This window comes from Sinocyclocheilus grahami, unplaced genomic scaffold (assembly GCF_001515645.1).
Source record: "Sinocyclocheilus grahami isolate Dianchi unplaced genomic scaffold, SAMN03320097.WGS_v1.1 scaffold387.1, whole genome shotgun sequence".
Classification (NCBI taxonomy): domain Eukaryota; kingdom Metazoa; phylum Chordata; class Actinopteri; order Cypriniformes; family Cyprinidae; genus Sinocyclocheilus; species Sinocyclocheilus grahami.
The window spans coordinates 727,160-746,605 of record NW_015505566.1 but is presented as its reverse complement, the minus strand read 5'-3'; the positions used below and the strand labels follow the sequence as shown (position 1 = coordinate 746,605).

Genomic DNA, 19,446 nt, shown 5'->3' with positions numbered 1-19,446 from the left:
GCTTGCTTCGGTCGTTGATGTTTCTCACATATCATATCTGGATATTAAACATCCATTTAAGCGAATGACCTTAACTCTTCGTCCCTCTAAAAGCTTACTGGGTCATATCTGCTGTCTCTAACATTATCCTTCCAATCTAAAACCTTTTTTTATTATTATTATTATTATCTAATTATGTACAAAATTAGTACAAACCTATACATCTCACAACAATTATGAGAAAGAAAAAAAAAACATGTGCATGCACAAAACTAAAGACAAAGGTTATATATGCCAGGGGTCAAATTTAAAACATTTAATTAACCAAGTCTTTTCAGCTCTTCTGTTTCTAATATTATGCAAAGCAGTACCATATTGTTAAATGTCGTGTGTAAGATGTATTTGGCTTGGCTTCACTGTGCATGACGCAGCGCGGCTGGCCCCGCCCCCTTCCTCCAGATGCCCGGCTGTTAGCGCTGAGCGAGTGCGCGCGTGCTCCGGAGCTCCCTCGGCACACATTACATAAAAAACACAAAAATACAAAAAAAATTAAAAACTTTTAAAAAATTCCAAAAAATCTTTTTTTTTTTTCCCCTTTTAAAAATACAAATCGGTGAAGCGGGAGCAGGAGGCCTTGAAACATCTCAACAAACCCGAAAAAAACAACGGCAGTCCGTGAGCTCGCGAAGGTCTAGCGGTTTGGGATTTTAACAGTTACGGGTTTCAGAAGCTTCAGCTGCCCTACATGTTCGTCGTTTAAAACGAAACGCGGGGTCTTCTTTTAGTCGACGGTTTTGGGTTTTAAACATCGGCCCGTGTAGGTTAGCTTGACGGCTAGCTGCGCTGCGGGCGGAGAGAGCATGAACCCCAGCGCTCCCAGTTACCCCATGGCCTCGCTGTATGTTGGAGACCTGCACCAGGACGTGACTGAAGCCATGCTGTACGAGAAGTTCAGCCCGGCCGGGGCCATCCTCTCCATCCGGGTGTGCAGGGACATGATCACGCGCCGGTCGCTGGGCTATGCCTATGTCAACTTCCAGCAGCCCGCGGACGGTGAGGCGACACCGGGCACCGACGCCGAGAGATGCATGTAGTGTAGGTTGCGTGTTGTGCATCTCAGCCGTATGCTGCTCGAGCGCCTGGGTCTGGTTGTGAATCATAAAGCGGTGAAGATGCAGCAGTGACTTGCATGCCTGTCGTATTTAGGGCGTGTGCGCTGTGCAGCACAGATAAACCCCCGTCCAGTTTGTCAGGGAAGCGCCTTGATCACGTTGATTATGGCTGTGAGACGTCCCTGCATCGTTAAGCTATATCATGCCGTTTGCAATAGGTTTAAACGCATTGGAGGAGGTGTCACGTGCGACTTCTCATATTTGGGTCGGACATGATCAGTGTGCGGCCCCAGATTTCTTATTCCTTCGTCTTTTAGGATTCAGTTTGTGCATGTCATGTAGGTGTTGGTGGTTGCACAGCACAGGTTCAGAAAATAGAATGGGATTGGGCAAAAATGCAATCAAAATTCAACTGGGGGGGGGGCAAAGCAATGTCTAACAAATGTATCGCTTTTATCCTTGGACTAGTTAATCTAAGACACTCTTTGGACAATTTGATCATTTACACGGGACAAAACCATGCATTTTCTTTTCGGTCAATTTCAAGATCATCTATTGTAAGCTTAAAGGAACACGCCACTATTTTTGAAAATGGGCAAATTTTCCAGCTCCTCTAGAGTTTCATTTACACGGGACAAAACCATGCATTTTCTTTTCGGTCAATTTCAAGATCATCTATTGTAAGCTTAAAGGGACACGCCACTATTTTTGAAAATGGGCAAATTTTCCAGCTCCTCTAGAGTTAAACAGTTGAGTTTTACTGTTTTCGAATCCATTCAGCCGATCTCCGGGTCTGGCGGTAGCACTTTTAGCTGTAGCTTAGCATAGATCATTGAATCTGATTAGACCGTTAGCATCTCGCTCAAAAATGACCAAAGAGTTTCTATATTTTTCCTATTTAAAACTGGACTCTTCTGTAGTTACATCGTGTACTAAGACCGACGGAAAATGAAAAGTTGTGATTTTCTAGGCTGATATGGCTAGGAACTATACTCTCATTCCGGCGTAATAATCAAGGAGCTTTGCTGCGTGCCATGGGTGCCGCTGGCGCAATGATATTGCACAGCGCCTGAAAATAGGCTAACTTCTGTCAACATAATCGACGTGAGCACCTGCTTGCACAGGGAGCGTGCTGGGGACTATTTTCAGGCGCTGCGTTTTAAATAGGAAAAATATAGAAACTCTTTGGTCATTTTTGAGCGAGATGCTAACGGTCTAATCAGATTCAATGATCTATGCTAAGCTACAGCTAAAAGTGCTGCCGCCAGACCCGGAGATCGGCTGAATGGATTCGAAAACGGTAAAACTCAACTGTTTAACTCTAGAGGAGTTGGAAAATGAGCCTATTTTCAAAAATAGTGGAGTGTTCCTTTAAGGACAAAACGCCACAAATGAAAATATGAATACCTAGATTTGACCATGTACTTGCCCAGTTGATTACAATTAAAAGAACCAAAGACTTAAACTACTTCAGTCTGTGTGCATTGAATTTATTTAATACACGAGTTTCACAATTTGAGTTGAATTACTGAAATAAATGAACTTTTCCACGACATTCTAATTTATTGGGATGCACCTGTAGATAAAGACAAATTTGTATCTATCAGAACAGAAGTGTGATTGTTGGATTAAGACCGGTTCAAAATTCACGTCATTTCATTCAGATTTTTCATTAGAGTTGAGAGTTTTACGGAGGGGATTTTGGAACTTATCACTCCATAAATGAGAAAATCCCATATTTTTAGTAATTAAATATTATATAAATAAAAACATCCTCATAAATCTGTCAAAACCTTCAGAATATAAATAGAAATAAAATCTTAAAGAAAACTCGTGATGAGCAAACAGATTAGACCATTTCAAAGACGGAATAGATTTTTAAAAAGGTTTCTCCTGGAATAATTTTATAATTTTATTAAACAGTATCATACATTCTATTTATTTGTTATTATTCCCATTGTTATTTTAGGTTTAAATATATGTTTTTGTATGTTGATTGTTTTTAAGATAAAAAGTATCATAAACAAAGTATTGAAATATTGATAATATCATAATACTGTTGACTTTGCCATGAATATACCCATTGCTGCTGATATGGCGTTAAATCATAAAGAAATAAACAGACACAAATAGATAGTGTAATAAACATTTTTATGTATTTTGGATGGAATCTTTCCGCTAGTCCAAAAGACAAGGATGCAAAACATGCAGAAATACTAAAACTGATAAGTGCATGAAACAAAAAAACAGTGGTTTTGCTAGTATTGTCTTGCCTTCAGTGCTAATCTTTTTAGTGGACTCATAATTGCTTTTGCTTCCAGCTGAACGGGCTCTAGACACGATGAACTTTGACGTGATCAAGGGTAGACCTGTCCGCATCATGTGGTCTCAGCGTGACCCCTCTCTGAGGAAGAGCGGCGTTGGAAACATCTTCATCAAGAACCTGGATAAGTCTATTGATAATAAAGCCCTTTATGACACCTTCTCTGCCTTTGGAAACATCCTGTCCTGCAAGGTAAGGCACATACACGCTTTTGAATGTGCTTTGCAGTGAGTTGATGATTGAATGTTGGATTTTTTTGTGCATGAGTGCTTCTGTCGGTCAGTGGGTGCATGATTTTATGCCTGATATCCTTTCTCAAGGTGGTTTGTGACGAGAATGGCTCAAAGGGCTATGGCTTTGTGCACTTTGAGACCCAGGAGGCCGCCGAAAGAGCCATTGAGAAAATGAACGGCATGTTGCTGAATGACAGAAAAGTGTAAGTGAGATTTTTAGTTGAAGGAAAATTGCTGAAAGAGCTTGCCAGCTAACTTGGGGAGTGGCTCGATTGACTAACAGACTTGATTTAGAATTTAAGTGTGTTGGAAGGGTTGAACTAAGTGACATTAAAGAATTTTTACGAAATATTATAATATAAACTTTAAAGGAATTGTTTGACCAAACGTGAAAATTTACAGAAAATGGTGAGTATTTTCAGCCATTTTCATTTTTGGGTGAACTATTCCTTAAATCAACATTCTGAAAAACAATTTGGTGTTCATTTTTGAATTGCATCTACATTTGTGTAAAGACCGCATGCAAGTATTATTGCATTATGACAGACATTGTGGAGTCTGCAATCCCTACAATGTCTTGCGCTCACCAAGGCTGCATACATTTATTTAAAAAATGCAGTAAGAAAGTAATTTTGTGAAATATTACAATGTAAAATAAGTGCTTTCTATTTGAATATATTTAAAAAATTTAATTATTCCTGTGAAAAAGCTGGATTTTCAGCACCATTACTCCAGTCTTAAGTGTCACATGATCCTTCAGAAATCATGAAATCAAGATCAAATGTTATCAATATTGAAAACAGTTGTGCTGCTTGATATTTTGTGGAAACCTTATGTTTTTTTAATTGTTATTATTTCATAATTTTCAAAAAAACAGGATTTGAGGAATAAAACGTTCAAAAGAAAACCATTTATATGAAATATAAATCTATTGTGACATTATAGATGTCTTTACTGTCCCTTTCAAACAATTCAATACATCCACGCTGAATAATGTATTTCTTTCAAAAATCTTACCCAAACCAAAACTGTTGATATTTTCCCCAAAGCTTACCCAATGTTAGTGTATATAATAGACAAAATTGCTTATTTGTTATACCAGTTTATACAAGTTAAGTAATTCTTCCCTGTTAATTGAGTAATACAAATTTTGGCTTTGGTTGTATTAAGGACTAATTACAAAGATATATGGTATATTGTTGAAAAATCCTAAATGTCTTTATAAAATGTAAGCTACATCACCCAGCCTCTTGAAATAACGGCTTTGAGATCCATTAGATCCTCCTATTAAACGCTCCTAATTTCTATCAGGTTTGTAGGGCGCTTCAAATCTCGCAAGGAGAGGGAGGCTGAGCTCGGCGCAAGAGCCAAAGAATTTACCAATGTGTACATCAAAAACTTTGGGGAAGACATGGATGATGACAAACTCAAGGACGTCTTCAGCAAATATGGTAAGTTCTTTGTAGCACTTCAGTTTATACATTATTATTCTCCATTGACTTGTACATTACAAAAACGGTTTCCTCATTTGATAGGTACTGCTATGAGCATCCGTGTCATGACTGATGAAAATGGAAAGTCCAGAGGATTTGGATTTGTGAGTTTTGAGAGGCACGAAGACGCACAAAGGGTCAGTTTAACTTAGGCCCAATCCCAATTCTACCCCTTAGCCCTTCCCCTTTCCCCTACCCCTACGTTTCGCGCGTTCACGTGAAGGGGTAGGGGTGTCTCGATTCTCTTTTGGTTGGAGGGGTAGACAGACAGCCCTTCAAACGAAGATTTTTCGGCACCACACTTCAAACGAAGGGGTATGAATTATCTCGGTGTAAACCGGCTTCAGGGGCAACATGGCTGCCCGAGCGGACAAAAAGACACATAAATGTAAGCATTTTTGGCATTAATAAAGATTTTAACAAAAAGTAATCATTTGTTTTATGTTACATTCAATCGTGAGTTCATATTTACGGTCATGTTACTCAAACAAATGTTTGCAAAAAATCGCTAATATTCGCAAAACTAACGTCATATCATTACAGACTGCACGATAGTGCCACAACATGTTTTCATGTCTGATCAGGGCGATAACCACCGTAGACATTGAGGGGGGCTAGTCCCCCCAATAATTAGAAATCGCTAAACTCTTTTCTCAAATATTGCCAATTCGAGAGAGAGAGAGAGATGAAAGTTGCGTGTATGCGCGTCTGCGTGTTTTTCTTTTTAGAGTGAGTTTACTTTAAAAAACTGCGATTTTATCCTCTCGTTGCTGGAAAATATAATGTAGCGATTCAGTATTTAAACCGTTATTAATAAAAGTCGTGGGGCAGCGTTGACAAGTTTCTTTTCTCCTGGATGTGTGAGCTGCGCGATCTCCGATATATATATATATATATATATGTGTGTGTGTGTGTGTGTGTGTGTGTGTCAGTAAGCAGCACATTAATATAGAACGGTAATTAAAAGCTCTAATGCACACCAGCACTCCAGTATAGGAGTGTGTATTGTAGGAGCTAGATGACGTATGATGACGTGTGACGGCATAGTAGTGGTGTCCCAATTCTTTGGGGAATATTTTCACCCCTACCCCTTGACACTCTGTTTCAAGGGGGAAGGGGAAGGGGTATAAAATAGAATTGGGATTGGGCCTTAATGTAATCAAATTAGCATAGTTGACTTCCTGAAGTCAACTTAACCATAGGATGCACATGTTCAGTGGTTCTGCTGTTCTCTTGCAGGCTGTGGATGAAATGAACGGCAAAGAACTCAACGGGAAGCTCATCTATGTGGGTCGTGCTCAGAAAAAAGTGGAGCGACAAACTGAGCTCAAGCGCAAATTTGAACAGATGAAGCAGGACCGCATGACTCGCTACCAGGTCAGTGAGGGTGAACTCTGACCTCTGCAGCCTTGTCAAATTTGGTGTTTCCTCCTCAGTGGACGGCACTGGCCAAAATGGCTGCAACAGTGAATTTGTAGTCCATGGGCCCCATGTTCCTGTATATAGTGGGTACTGGGGATAGAAGGGCTATGTACAAATGTTTTCGTTTTTTTTATTTATGGACCTGAGTTAGGCTGTGTAACTGCATTTGGGTCTAATTTTGTTTATTAAATCTAGGGGGAGTGTGTTGTAAGTGCCCTCACAGATGCAGTTCTTGCTGTCTTTACAGGGTGTCAATCTCTATGTGAAGAACTTGGATGATGGCCTTGATGATGAGCGTCTTCGTAAAGAGTTCTCTCCCTTCGGTACAATCACCAGTGCCAAGGTACAATTCATCAGTCTTCATTCACCAAGTTATTTATATACATTCTAGATGTTTTCTAAAAGATACCCAATTTGACTTGAAATCAAATTTGACTTTTACTTTAATACACTTTCTTGGTCTAACTGTATACAGTTTGTTAGTGCATGTTACGTAGTTGTCTTTTAAAAATATTTATAGGTGCTGCATGTCCTATTTTTGACTGTTCTGAAGCATAAAAACACCACAGTATGTTTGCAGATATTTAGCAAACATGCTAAGTTCACATACTTGTTTCTCAAAAAAATAAAAAATCCTACAGCCAGTTATTCATCCGCATTCATCATATCCGTGTCAGCATGTCTGTTTTTGTTTTGGTCTGTGTGACTCCGCCCACTGCCAGTTTACCCAATAGTATTTCAACACCCCGGGTTGCCAGTTGGCAGAAAACAGTGTATTGCAGCCATGTAAGTCAGCAAATGAACTGGATCAGAAATCGCAGATTCTACCCCACCTAAAAAGCCTCGGGATCCACCTAAAAAGCTCTAAGCAGAGAAATATTAAAACATGCCTAAATCAACTTACAGTGCAAGGCTTGTTGACTTCCATTGTCATTCGCGCTCGTTCCTGTTGTGTGTCCTAAATCTGGCAACCCACGTGAGCATCGAGTCTGAGGTGGAGGGGGCGGGAGAAACGACCCTCTCCAATATTTTACATTTGGACTGCAGTGCTCATTTCAGCTGCTAACCATCAAAGTTAAATACTGCACCTTTAACTTCCTCCACCTCCGAAACTGCTTTCTCTTTTCAGATGAGGACACCTAGGCCCAGTGAGCCCTTTAGCATTGTTGAAGTCTATATTTCTGGTAATAAAGTCTTGCCAATTGTCGACGCTGTAACCTGGCTCCATTCTGATATAAAAATGCCCAGCTTCAGCCATCCAGATAAATAAAATGAAGATTCCTGTGTTCCCCTTTATGTAATATCTTTGCAAATGCCATTTTATGTTGATTTCGTTCCATGTTGCCTTTTGGACAAAAACTGACATCTTCCCCCTCTTCTGTCACAGGTCATGATGGACGGTGGTCGCAGTAAAGGCTTCGGTTTTGTTTGTTTCTCTTCCCCTGAGGAAGCCACTAAAGCAGTGACTGAGATGAATGGCCGTATTGTGGCCACTAAGCCACTGTATGTGGCTCTTGCTCAGCGCAAAGAGGAACGGCAGGCCCATCTCACCAACCAGTACATGCAGAGGATGGCCAGTGTCCGTGCAGTGCCAAATCCCGTTATCAACCCCTACCAACCTGCACCTCCATCAGGATACTTCATGGCTGCCATTCCACAGGTGGGTTGGTTGTCATTAGGGCTGTCAAAAAAATTTGAATTTCGAATATTCGTCGAATTTAAAATAAAAATCCACATTCGAATGCAAAAACGTTGCATTCGAATTTCAAGTGTGCGTCAGGCAGCCTTATCAGTGGCGCACGAAATGCGACGACGATGTAAGTGTCATTGCATTTTAATGCTTTTGTTAGCCTATCCATTTGAACCCACTAGATGCGGCGCTGATACGTTGTTCATTCAAAATATTGCAGACAAAGAGAACAATTAATGAGGGGAAGATGTTGTTTACGTCAAAAATGAAACCAAGCCGTTCACACGGAACACATATTAATGGCGTTTCCTAGAGGGATATCTATCACCGTTGCACTCGTGTCTCGCACAAGAGAGCGGCATGTTTAGAAAGCCATGTAAAATTAATGTAAGTTCAACTTACATTCAACAAAAAAACATGTCTCAAGACTTTATGGCGGTTTTCCCCATCCCACTGCATCTCAAGTTTTTAAATGAAGAAAGTACTCTTTGTGATTGGCTTTCGACCCTTTGTATTAAACTGTACATACATGCATGGTGCTGTTTTTTTTCTAATTGTTTAAGCAACTTTATTTTTTATATATGGGTTATAAACATAATTTTAAACATTATGCACTTTTTTTCAAAGATAGTCATGTTATTTTATTATGCTTTGAAGAAACGTGCATAATATTTTGCTCGAATATAATTTGAATATTGATAATATTTAAGTAAAAAAAATTGAATTTAGATTTTCATCCATTTTGACAGCCATAGTTGTCATATTGCTTAGATTAACATTAGTGCTTTATTTTTCCTTAATGATGTTCTTGCATCACAGGCCCAGAACAGAGCTGCATATTACCCTACCAGTCAGCTCACCCAGCTCAGACCCAGCCCCCGCTGGACCACACAGGGAGTGCGGCCTCAGCGCAAGTCAACTTTTTATCCCAGAAACCTGCTTTATTAAATGAATCAAATGTTACTGATTCCTGATGTGCTGATTCATACTAATAATGACACAGAACCTTCTCTACAGACTTCCAGAACATGCCAGGCACAATGCGCCCATCTGCCCCCAGACCTCAGAGCTTCAGCACCATGCGTCCTGCGTCTCAGGTGCCCCGCATGATGTCCACGCAGCGTATTGGTGAGTAGTTTCAGCCTTTATATGCACCACAGCACCATGAGGTCTTGGTGATGTCGAATCTTCACAGTGATTTTGTGAATGTTTGATTGAATGTGTGATTGAACAGGCTTTGAACATACATTTAATTTGCCTTTAAAGTTTCTTAAAGACTATGTCATTAGTCTGGTTCAGAGGTGCTCAATCCTGGAGATCTGTTGTGCTGCAGAGATTATATCCAACCCTAGTCAAAATGTCTGAACCAAATAAAGATGTGTTTCAGTTTCTTTAAAATCACAAAGGCAGAAAACATTTTACTTCTTACAATATTAAACTTTCTTGGCTAGAGTAGCTGTTGGCTTAAATGATGGTTCCTTTAAAAACAGCCTCATAATAAATTTGGGTCTGTTTTGACCTATGAAGAGATCAGATCTAAATTATAGCTTTTAGTGCAGGAGCTAAACATTGCGAGCCATGTCTATATATATATATATATATATATATATATATAAAAATATATAAATATTCAGGTTGATTTGAGTCAAAGGAGGCTTTATAGATGACGTGTAGTAAAAAAAAAGTTTGAGTTATATATTTAAACACATTTCAGTTATATTTATTTATTTTGTTAGAAAAAAATATGTTGGTTTCATATATTTTCACCATTTTTGAGTTTATGTATTTTGACCAATTTGAATTCATGAGTTACAGTTTTTAAACAATAAGTTTGCATTGTTTTTGTATGCATTTTGTAAATATTGAAACGTTTTACATTAGTGGTTATTCTGGAGTTCATGTAAAATTGCAACATTTCTTGATTTTACAAAAAATGGTAATTGTAGTAATAACTGGCTTATAACACAGTAACAAAAAATTTGACTTTTTTTGTTTCCCATTCACTCATCAAAAAAAATTATTGGTCATATGCAATATGTTTTTAGTTGAAAAAAATAACGTAAGTAATGACTTCAGATGATGGGTCTGAACAGTTCCCAGAATGCAAAAATCATATGCAAATCAGAGATCAAGATATGACTAAAGAGGGGAAGAACAATTACCTGGCATGCGTGTGCAACATTACATGGAACAGATGAATGTGATCTTATCTCCACATGCAGACATGCCCATTATTAATATTCAGTTGTGTTTCTCTCTCAGCTGCTCAGACTATGGGTCCACGACCCACGACTGCAGCGGCTGCGGCTTCTGCTCCTCCAGTGCGCGGCCTACCGCAGTACAAATACACACCCAGTGTCCGCAGCCCCCAGCAGCACATGAACACACAGCCTCAGGTTGCCATGCAGCAGGTAAGACTCCGCTCGACCGTTATCCCATCACGCCTGAAAGATGTGCTTTTGAGTTTACTGTACTCATTTACTCTGGTTTACAGCCTGCTGTGCATGTGCAAGGACAGGAACCGCTGACGGCCTCCATGCTCGCCGCTGCTCTGCCACAGGAACAGAAGCAGATGCTGGGTAAAGATTGCTGGGTTAAAGATTTCCTGCTTTTGATTGGGTGTTCCTTCAACTAGGGTTGCATGGTATAGCTTACTAGGGCAGTATCGTGATATTAAAGGTTTTAAATACCTTTTTTTTTTAAGAATGGTATCATCAATGCGGTATTACCTTAAGTAATGTTGTATGTGTTTCAGTACACAATTCAAAGCGTTCATTTGAACATGTATGCACTCGTCATCGAGTGTTTATCGATGCTTCAGTTCGTTTTGCAGTGAGACGTTGGGCATCTTTGTTCTCACTGCAGTTTATTGAAGGACTGAAAAGATTTAGAAAGTTAGCAGTTCAACATTATAATATCTATATATTAGAATGTATTCTCTCAGTTCGTTCGTTGCTCATTTGACCACTCATTTGACCACAAGTGTAATGGTTAGATTATAGAACCATCTTTTCAGTGACGAATGCAATTCCATTCAACAGTTGCATTTGCACTCGGTTCTCATCAATCGTATCAATCCTTATATGTGACCCTGGAGCACAAAAGCAGTCTTAAGTCGCTAGGGTATATTTGTAGCAATAGCCAAAAATACATTGTATGGGTCAAAGTTATAGTTTTTCTTTTATGCCAAAAATCATTAGGATATTAAGTAAAGATCATGTTCCATGAAGATATTTTGTAAAGTTCCTACTGTAAAGACATCAAAACTTAATTTTTGATTAGTAATATGCATTGCTAAGAACTTCATTTGGACAATTTAAAGGCGATTTTCTCAATATTTAGATTTTTTTTTTTGCACCCTCAGATTCCAGATTTTCAAATAGTTGTATCTCGACCAAATATTGTCCTCTCCTAACAATACATCACCATACATCAACGGAAAGGAAAATGTACCCTTATGACTGGTTTCGTGGTCCAGGGTTACATATTATGATTTTAACATTATGAATGAATTATGTGTTGGAAATTTCAATATGACACAAGCAAGAGAGCTGTCTGATTGCAAATGTGACTGATTTTATATAGCAGTTCAATAAACAAAAAGTTCATATTAAATGACATTTTAGACACAGCTTTGTTAATGATGATGGTTTCACTCTATTTTTTTTCCAATGAAAATAGTTCTAAATATAGAACTGTTGCACTTCTTTGAGCAATGCAGTGGTGTTTTGTTTAGTTTCCGAATGAATCGTGTTTTTGAACAAATCCGGCGAATCAGTGATTCACTGAGCCATTCATAAAAAGAGTCACTTGATCCCTTCCTGAATGAATCAGCTGTTTTGAGCAAATTGGTTGAATAAATGATTCAGTGATTCAATCATTAAGACTTGTGTGCCACCTACTGGTGGTTTTAGGAAAACCTGGTCTGTTTTCATTTCTATTTGTGTATTTATGAAAATTTGGTTCATTTTGAAGATTTGAATTATGAATTATCACAATACTGCATGGTATCGTGATGCTACTTTGTATCGGGATGCGTCAGCTGGTATAGTATCGTAAGATATATTTATGGCATTGAGAAAACCCTACCTTCCACCACTCTATAGAATGTTTCATTTTCCTCTCACAGGTGAGCGTCTCTTCCCACTTATCCAGAATATGCATCCCAGCCTGGCTGGCAAGATCACCGGTATGCTGCTGGAAATCGACAACTCCGAGCTCCTCCACATGCTGGAGTCTCCAGAGTCTCTGCGCTCCAAGGTTCGACCGATCGGTTGTTTTTGTGAGCTCTACGGAATGAAGCATTGGAAGAGGTTTTGTCGATGTGTTTTGATGTTTTGCCGACTGTCTGACAGATCGATGAGGCGGTGGCCGTACTCCAGGCTCACCAGGCTAAAGAAGCCGCTCAGAAGACCGTGACCAACTCTACTGGCGTGCCAAGCGTCTAAGCCAAGGTAATGTGTTCCTTTTGTTTACAGATGTGTTTTTCTCTGCTCTCATCAAATGTTCGTTGTGTTGGAGAACTGCAAGGTCATGATGTCTCTGTTTTACAGGGGGACACAACCTCGAATCTTCACCGAGAGGAAAAAGTAAACATTGAAAAAAACAGAAAACATCGAAAACGATATTTAAAAAAGAAACTAGAAAGAGCCAGGTCTAGAGACGAGCATTCTAGGCCTAGTTAAGGTATTTTAAAAAAGGAATATAAAAAAGGAAAAACGGACAAAAATAATGTTGGGAGTTAAAAAAACAACACTTCCACAGTATGGGGAATAAACAGCCGTAAAGCATTCCTGCCTTGTTTTATTGCTTTTAATGCCTGGCTATGTCATGTTCTTAGTAGGGAGGTGAGAACTGACTGAACCAGCAATGTGAAGTTACGTTAAACTGAAAATATGCTTGCTCAAAGTTCATTAAAATGTGCGAGTGTATTCACTTGTCTACAGAATCTCTTTCAGTGGGGAGTTGGGATATGCTATGGTATGTTTTAAGTTCATGTTCTTAGACTAGATTGAAGTGGAAGATTGGGTCTCGTAGCGCTCTACTTTTACAGGCTGTGTGTGATTATTGGGTAGAACAAGGGTTAGGAATGTTGGAATGAAGGAGGAAGATGATGAGTGCCAGAAAGGGAGTGTAACTGCACAAAAAAGGAGAACAAAAACTGCATGGCTGACAAACTAATGTGAGCAAAAGTTGCCTTTTTTTATTGGGGCGTTTATAAAGAAATGGGATGTTGGGGTTATTTTAATAAGTGGAACCCTATTGTTCTACAGTTCTGTTGTAAAGAATAAAGTGAGGACATGAAGTAATTGTGATGGGACGGCAGAACAATACTGGTAAAACTTGAACCCACATTTCTTTTGAGTATTTGCTCACTATCATTTTTTCTATCATTGGGAGCCCATTTGAAGTTGTTATAAGTGTTGTGGGTTTTTCATTAAGTAGGGAAACGGAAGCAGTGTTAATTGCTCCGCCGTGAAGCCCCTGCTGAGCTCAAGTGTTTATGTCTGTTAGGATGTACCATTACAGATGAATTTATTTTTAGACATTTTCATTTCAAAGAAAGTGCACACTGTTTCCGAATTCCTCTCAAGTCTGCCCCAACATTAATTTCAGAAGTAGGTCATTGAGATGCTTTTTCTGAAGAATTGTTTACATAGTTTAGAGGTGTAGGTAATCACCAGGTTGAGTAGCAAGAACATGGACATCCTACAAAAGTGCCTTCACCTTGTATGGGTGATCCTTCAAAGAAGGCACCTTCACTGTGCTGGAGAATTCTAAGAATTCTAGTTTCAAAGAATAGATTTAAAATGTTTTTTTGTATATTGAGTTTCACTTTTATATATAATAACTGTTTATATTTAACTTTTAGATTTAATTTCATGTTTTTTTTTTAATTTATCTCCTGCACACTAAAATCTTAAAGGGGTCATATGATGCGATTACAATTTTTCCTTTCTCTTTGGGGTGTTACAAGCTGTTCGTGAATAGATAAGATCCCTAAAGTTGCAAAGACTAAAGTCTCAAACCCAAAGAGATACTCTTTATAAAAGTTAAAGACTCGTCCACACCCTCCTAAAACGCCTTGTTTAAACACGCCCCCACATGTCTACGTCACTATGTGGGAAGATTTGCATAACGCCGCCCAAATGTTCACGCAAAGAAAGAAGGCGTAACCTTATTGTTGCTGTCGTGGAGACGCTGTGTTTCATTGTGAAAGCGAAACTACTTTGTTTGGTCTTCCAAAAGAGGACACGACTAGAAATCAGTGGTTACGTTGTATTTACAACACTGTTCCAGAACAGTTTAACCCAAATATTCAGATGTGTGCAGCACATTTTACAGATGACGAGGACTGTTTCCTGATCCTGGGAGAGTAGACTACAATGACGGGCGGTTCTGACTCACAGACTGTAAGTACGTTTTCATATTTAAAGGATTTGCCACTGACGATTCAAACACGAGTTTTGGGCAGTGTAGAGTAATGTTTGTTTGTAATTTCTCCGATCACAAATGCAGACATGGTTTTATGTTTACACGGCGCGATGCAACGCAACGCGTAAAAAGACAGTATAAGTCATAATCAGTAATTATGTCCCCACTGGATGCAACAAATGCCTCGTTTATAATGGGTTTTCATGCTTTTGTCTCGTCGCTCCGGCCTGACAGGGCATCAACAGTATGTGAGGGGTGTAACATTTCTGTCTCACGCTTGAGGAATTCGGCCAATCACAACGCACTGGATAGTGTGGTGGCTTCTGCCATTGCTGTGAAGAATCTTTCTCAGAGTCTTGGAGTTTTGATGCCAGAAGAGGTTTTATTTTCCGAGACAATAAAACCTGAGAGAACTCTGCAGAGCAATCTCCAGACTCTTTTTCTGTGCTCTCTTATGTTCGTTCTCTAGGCTTGTTTAATGGTTTTATTCATATTTGTTATGGGATCATCACGATGCAGTCATGAGGCCTTCATTTTCTAGGCTTGTTTAATGGTTTTATTCATATTTGTTATGGGATCATCACGATGCAGTCATGAGGCCTTCATTTTATGTTCTGTGAAAATAAGAGCCCCATTATGGGCCATCATGTGCTTATCATGTACTTCACCATATGTCTGCACATTCCATTCTCATACAGATTTCTATACATGCAGGCAAATGCACATGATTATAATAGTAGAATAACTTAATACATAAATGGCCACATTCACACTGAACTTATACCTGAACAATTTACATTTTGATTAATTAAAATCTTCTACATTAGCTGGCCAATCACCACACACCTCGTTTTTCAGACCGATGAGCTTTGTAAAAATCGACACGTTTCAGAAAGGCGGGGCATAGAGGAGAAATAATAATGTACAGTATGTGGAAAATAATGTGTTTTTTTTAACCTTAAACCGCATAAACACATTTCATTACACCAAATACACAAAATACTGTTCTTTTTAGCAACATCATATGACCCCTTTAAAGGGGTCCTATTATGCTCTTTTACAATGTCTTGAATTTGTTTTGGGGGTGTAACTCATTATTTTTCACATAATTTACATTATTAAAATACCTTGCTCCCCAGCCTGGCACAAACGACTCGATTAGTTCCGGGTTTGATGAAGGCCCGCCTTCCGAAAAACGAAATGTGATGTGATTGGTTAGCTGTCCCAGTGCGTTGTGATTGGCGAACAGCTTAGACGGTGTTTCAGTACTGCCCCGCCCCTTGCCAAAGCAGCAAGTTTAGTTAAGGATGGCGTCAATATTGCCATATCAATTTGAGATGAATTCAGACCCAGAGAATATTGAACAAGAGGATCACGCAGAACCTTTGCACGCACGGATATTGCAAGACATATTAGAGTGGTAATGTTATTGTTGTTGTTTTTTCTTTTTGGCTAAATCACGTTTTAGATAGGATGTCAACAACCACTTAAAAATAACTGCATTTACTATGTACAGATAAGTGCATATGTATTATTTTTATTGTTATTTAATTCTAACATTATAACATGAATTGCAGTGAAACTGTTACACAGTTGAATTTATTTATACCATAGTCCAGTGTTTCCCAGGCGGCATATATATGCAAACTCATTCTCTGCCAGCAGGAGGCGCTGTTGGAGCGGTAGAAATCGAGGTTTCCCCGGTAAGGGCTGTACACAAAGCAGCGCTCCGCTCAAAAAAAACACTGCTTTATCAGACATTACATACAAGATTACATGAAAATGACAGTCGTTTTCCTTCAGAAATACAGTGATATAAAAACACCCGGCACTCAACGTATGGGAAACACTGTAGTCTCATAATTGAAGTGTAAATTCTGCAGATTACATCATTGTCCAATATTGTACTGTCAGCAATTTATTATAAAAACGTTTTCAGAATTGTAACATACATATTTACATACATAATTATTTAGGCGCACGTGTAATAACTTGCGAAAACGAGGCTACAGCAGCCCCTCCCCACCCCCCAACCATTCGAATTTCTGTAGGCGGGAATTATTTTAATGATATTCTAATGGACCACTTTGTGACATCACAAACCCCGGAAAACAACGCTGTAGTCCAATCGAGCCGTTCGTTGTAGTTCTTGAAAAGGGATTTTTAAAAAACAAAATATCTCCCTTTGGAGTGGACTTTGAGATTTGTAAGTTTGAATATCTTTTTTATGCCCAAACATACACACTACACACTGACTAAAATTAAAAAAGTGAAAAAACATAATAGGACCCCTTTAAAAAATTTGAAAGCAGGTTAAATCTCAGTGGTTCTCAGCCTATTTTACGCAAAGACCCCCTCATATAAGCTACAATATTTCTTATTTCTACTTCAATTATTTTCAAAGCTGCTGTGGCGAGTATCCCGAGTCCAGATTAGCGTCGCCCTGGAAACGCCGCTGCCACACTGATCACCGACGCACAACACCTGTGCATGATGAGTGGCGCACCTGGAGCTCGTTCCCGCTGGCCTTAAAAGCCAGGAGAAGAGACGCCAGCGGGAGAGCACCCCAGAGCTACAGGCGGCATTAACGATTGTTCTCCTTATTTCACAGAATCTGAAGGCACCCAGGGAGAGGGATCTGCACCACGGCACTTCACCCCACGAGTACCAGTGTGAGACGGGCACCGAGCACCAGTCATCAAGGGCACGTGTGATCAGTGTGTGGGCAAATAAATCACCCTCCGGGGCTCTCAGGCTGCAGCAAAGTCACATTGTGCAGAGGACTCATCTGGTTCCTGTGGTCTTGTCCCGGTGGTCGTCTGAGACAAGGTCTTTACAGGGGATCTGTATCTGGGGCTCCTCTAGTTGTCCTAGTCTCCGCTGTGGAGGTCCTCTCTAGGTGCTGATCCACCATCTGGTCTGAATACGTGCTGGATCCGGGTGACTGCAGTGACCATCTGATCTGGATACAGACTAGGTGGCTACGGTGACCTCGGAATAAGAGAGAAACAGACTAATATTAGCGTAGATGCTATTCTTCTAGTGATGTTGCAAGTACATCGGGTGTTATGGGAAGTGTTCCCGGTTCCGGTTGACCTAATTAATGCAGCCTAAAAATCCTTTAACGGATTTGAATATTAGAAGCGCTAAATAAGCAAAGTCAAGTTTATTTGTACAGCACTTTTCACCATACAAATCATTGCAAAGCAATTTTACAGTAAATTAAGTTTCTACAATATTTAGTGGTAGCTTATCAGTGGTGACTGTCAGTTAATGTACATATGGCAGAAATGTACAGAAACATCAATTTAAGACGTAATAAAACAGACGATCAACACTATTAACGGCAATTATTATATGATGCAATAGTTCAAAAGTAATGATAATTTTTTCACTTAAAAGTATTGTTACTGGCACAAAGTGATAATATTTGCTTGATAGGACCATTGCTGCTGATATTCAACCCTGTAACAGTTAGTCTTACACAGTGCTGGTTATATCTGATTACATGCAATGTGGATTACATAATCAGATTCCAAATATTAAGTACTTCGTTTATATTACATCATGTCATTTAGATTATATTACATTTTAAAACGTGCATAATCATATTACAGTTACTTTTATATAGATTACATGATTGCATATTATTCACACAGTGGCAGTAAATTATAATTAAATTATAATTCATGATTTTGCCCTAGAATTCTTCTCTCTTAAATTTTCCTTTCTAAACATTTCACGGCTTTTTATATTCAGAAAGTCTTCCAGGTTTATGGAATTGCACACATCAGCTAGTCTGGTGTTTATACACTGTAAAAAAAAAAAATATATATATATATATATATTTATATGTTCAGTAAGCCGTGGCGACTTATGCTTTTACTTAAACTCAACGCAAAGTTATATGAAATTCAACAAGATTTTTTAAAGTCAGTTTAAAGATTATTCTTAAAAATGTAAGGCAGCAACTGAAGTTTTTAATTTGAAAGGTGAACATTTTTCACAGCGTAATTACACAGAAAATTTGACCACACTGAGTTTTTAAAGGGGTCATATGATGTTTCTAAAAAGAACATTATTTTGTGTATTTGGTGTAATGAAATGTGTTTATGCGGTTTAAGGTTAAAACACATTATTTTCCACATACTGTACATTATTGTTTTTCCTCTATGCCCCGCCTTTCTGAAACGCGTTGATTTTTACAAAACTCATCGGTCTGAAAAGCGAGGTGTGCTGTGATTGGCCAGCTATCCAGTGCGTTGTGATTGGCCGAATTCCTCAAGCGTGTGACGGAAATGTTACGCCCCTCACCATACTGTGATGATGCCCTGTCCGGCCAGAACGACGAGAAAAAAATTATAAAACCCATTATAAACGAGGCATTTGTTGCATCCGGTGGGGACATAGTTACGGATTATAATGACTTATACTGTCTTTTTACGCATTGCATCGCAATGGTAAACATAAAACCATGTCTGCATTTGTGATCGGAGAAATGACAAACAACAAGCCCTACTCTACACTACTCAAAACTCGCTCAAAACTCGAATTGTCAGTGGCAAATTCTTTAAGTATAAAAAACTTACTTACAGTCTGTGAGTCAGAACAGCCGGCATTGTAGTCTACTCTCCCAGGATCAGGAAACAGTCCTCTATAGATGCGCTGCACACATCTGAATATTAGGGTTGAAGTGTTCTGGAACAGTGTTGTAAATACAACTTAACCACTGATTTCTAGTCGTGTCCTCTTTTGGAAG

The 19,446-nt window shown here is 39.1% G+C and overlaps 1 protein-coding gene across 1 annotated transcript; it reads left to right on the top strand.

The window, feature by feature from the left end:
* The first annotated feature begins 261 nt into the window (after positions 1-261).
* Positions 262-13,183, top strand: LOC107550093 (polyadenylate-binding protein 1-like). The gene is made up of 15 exons (XM_016231320.1): positions 262-1,032; positions 3,413-3,606; positions 3,735-3,850; positions 4,959-5,098; positions 5,183-5,277; positions 6,380-6,517; positions 6,810-6,905; positions 7,950-8,222; positions 9,072-9,162; positions 9,270-9,380; positions 10,515-10,663; positions 10,747-10,831; positions 12,382-12,512; positions 12,608-12,706; positions 12,806-13,183. The coding sequence occupies exons 1-14, from the start codon at positions 840-842 to the stop codon at positions 12,698-12,700; spliced, it is 1,905 nt and encodes a 634-aa protein (XP_016086806.1). The 5' UTR covers positions 262-839; the 3' UTR covers positions 12,701-12,706; positions 12,806-13,183.
* The last annotated feature ends 6,263 nt before the right edge of the window (positions 13,184-19,446 follow it).

Excerpts from the sequence above, each read along its gene's own strand:
- LOC107550093 (XM_016231320.1), top strand. The coding sequence starts at position 840 with ATGAACCCCAGCGCTCCCAGTTACCCCATGGCCTCGCTGTATGTTGGA. Across the intron at positions 5,278-6,379 it reads GGCACGAAGACGCACAAAGG|GCTGTGGATGAAATGAACGG; the intron begins GTCAGTTTAACT and ends GTTCTCTTGCAG. Across the intron at positions 12,513-12,607 it reads CAGAGTCTCTGCGCTCCAAG|ATCGATGAGGCGGTGGCCGT; the intron begins GTTCGACCGATC and ends ACTGTCTGACAG.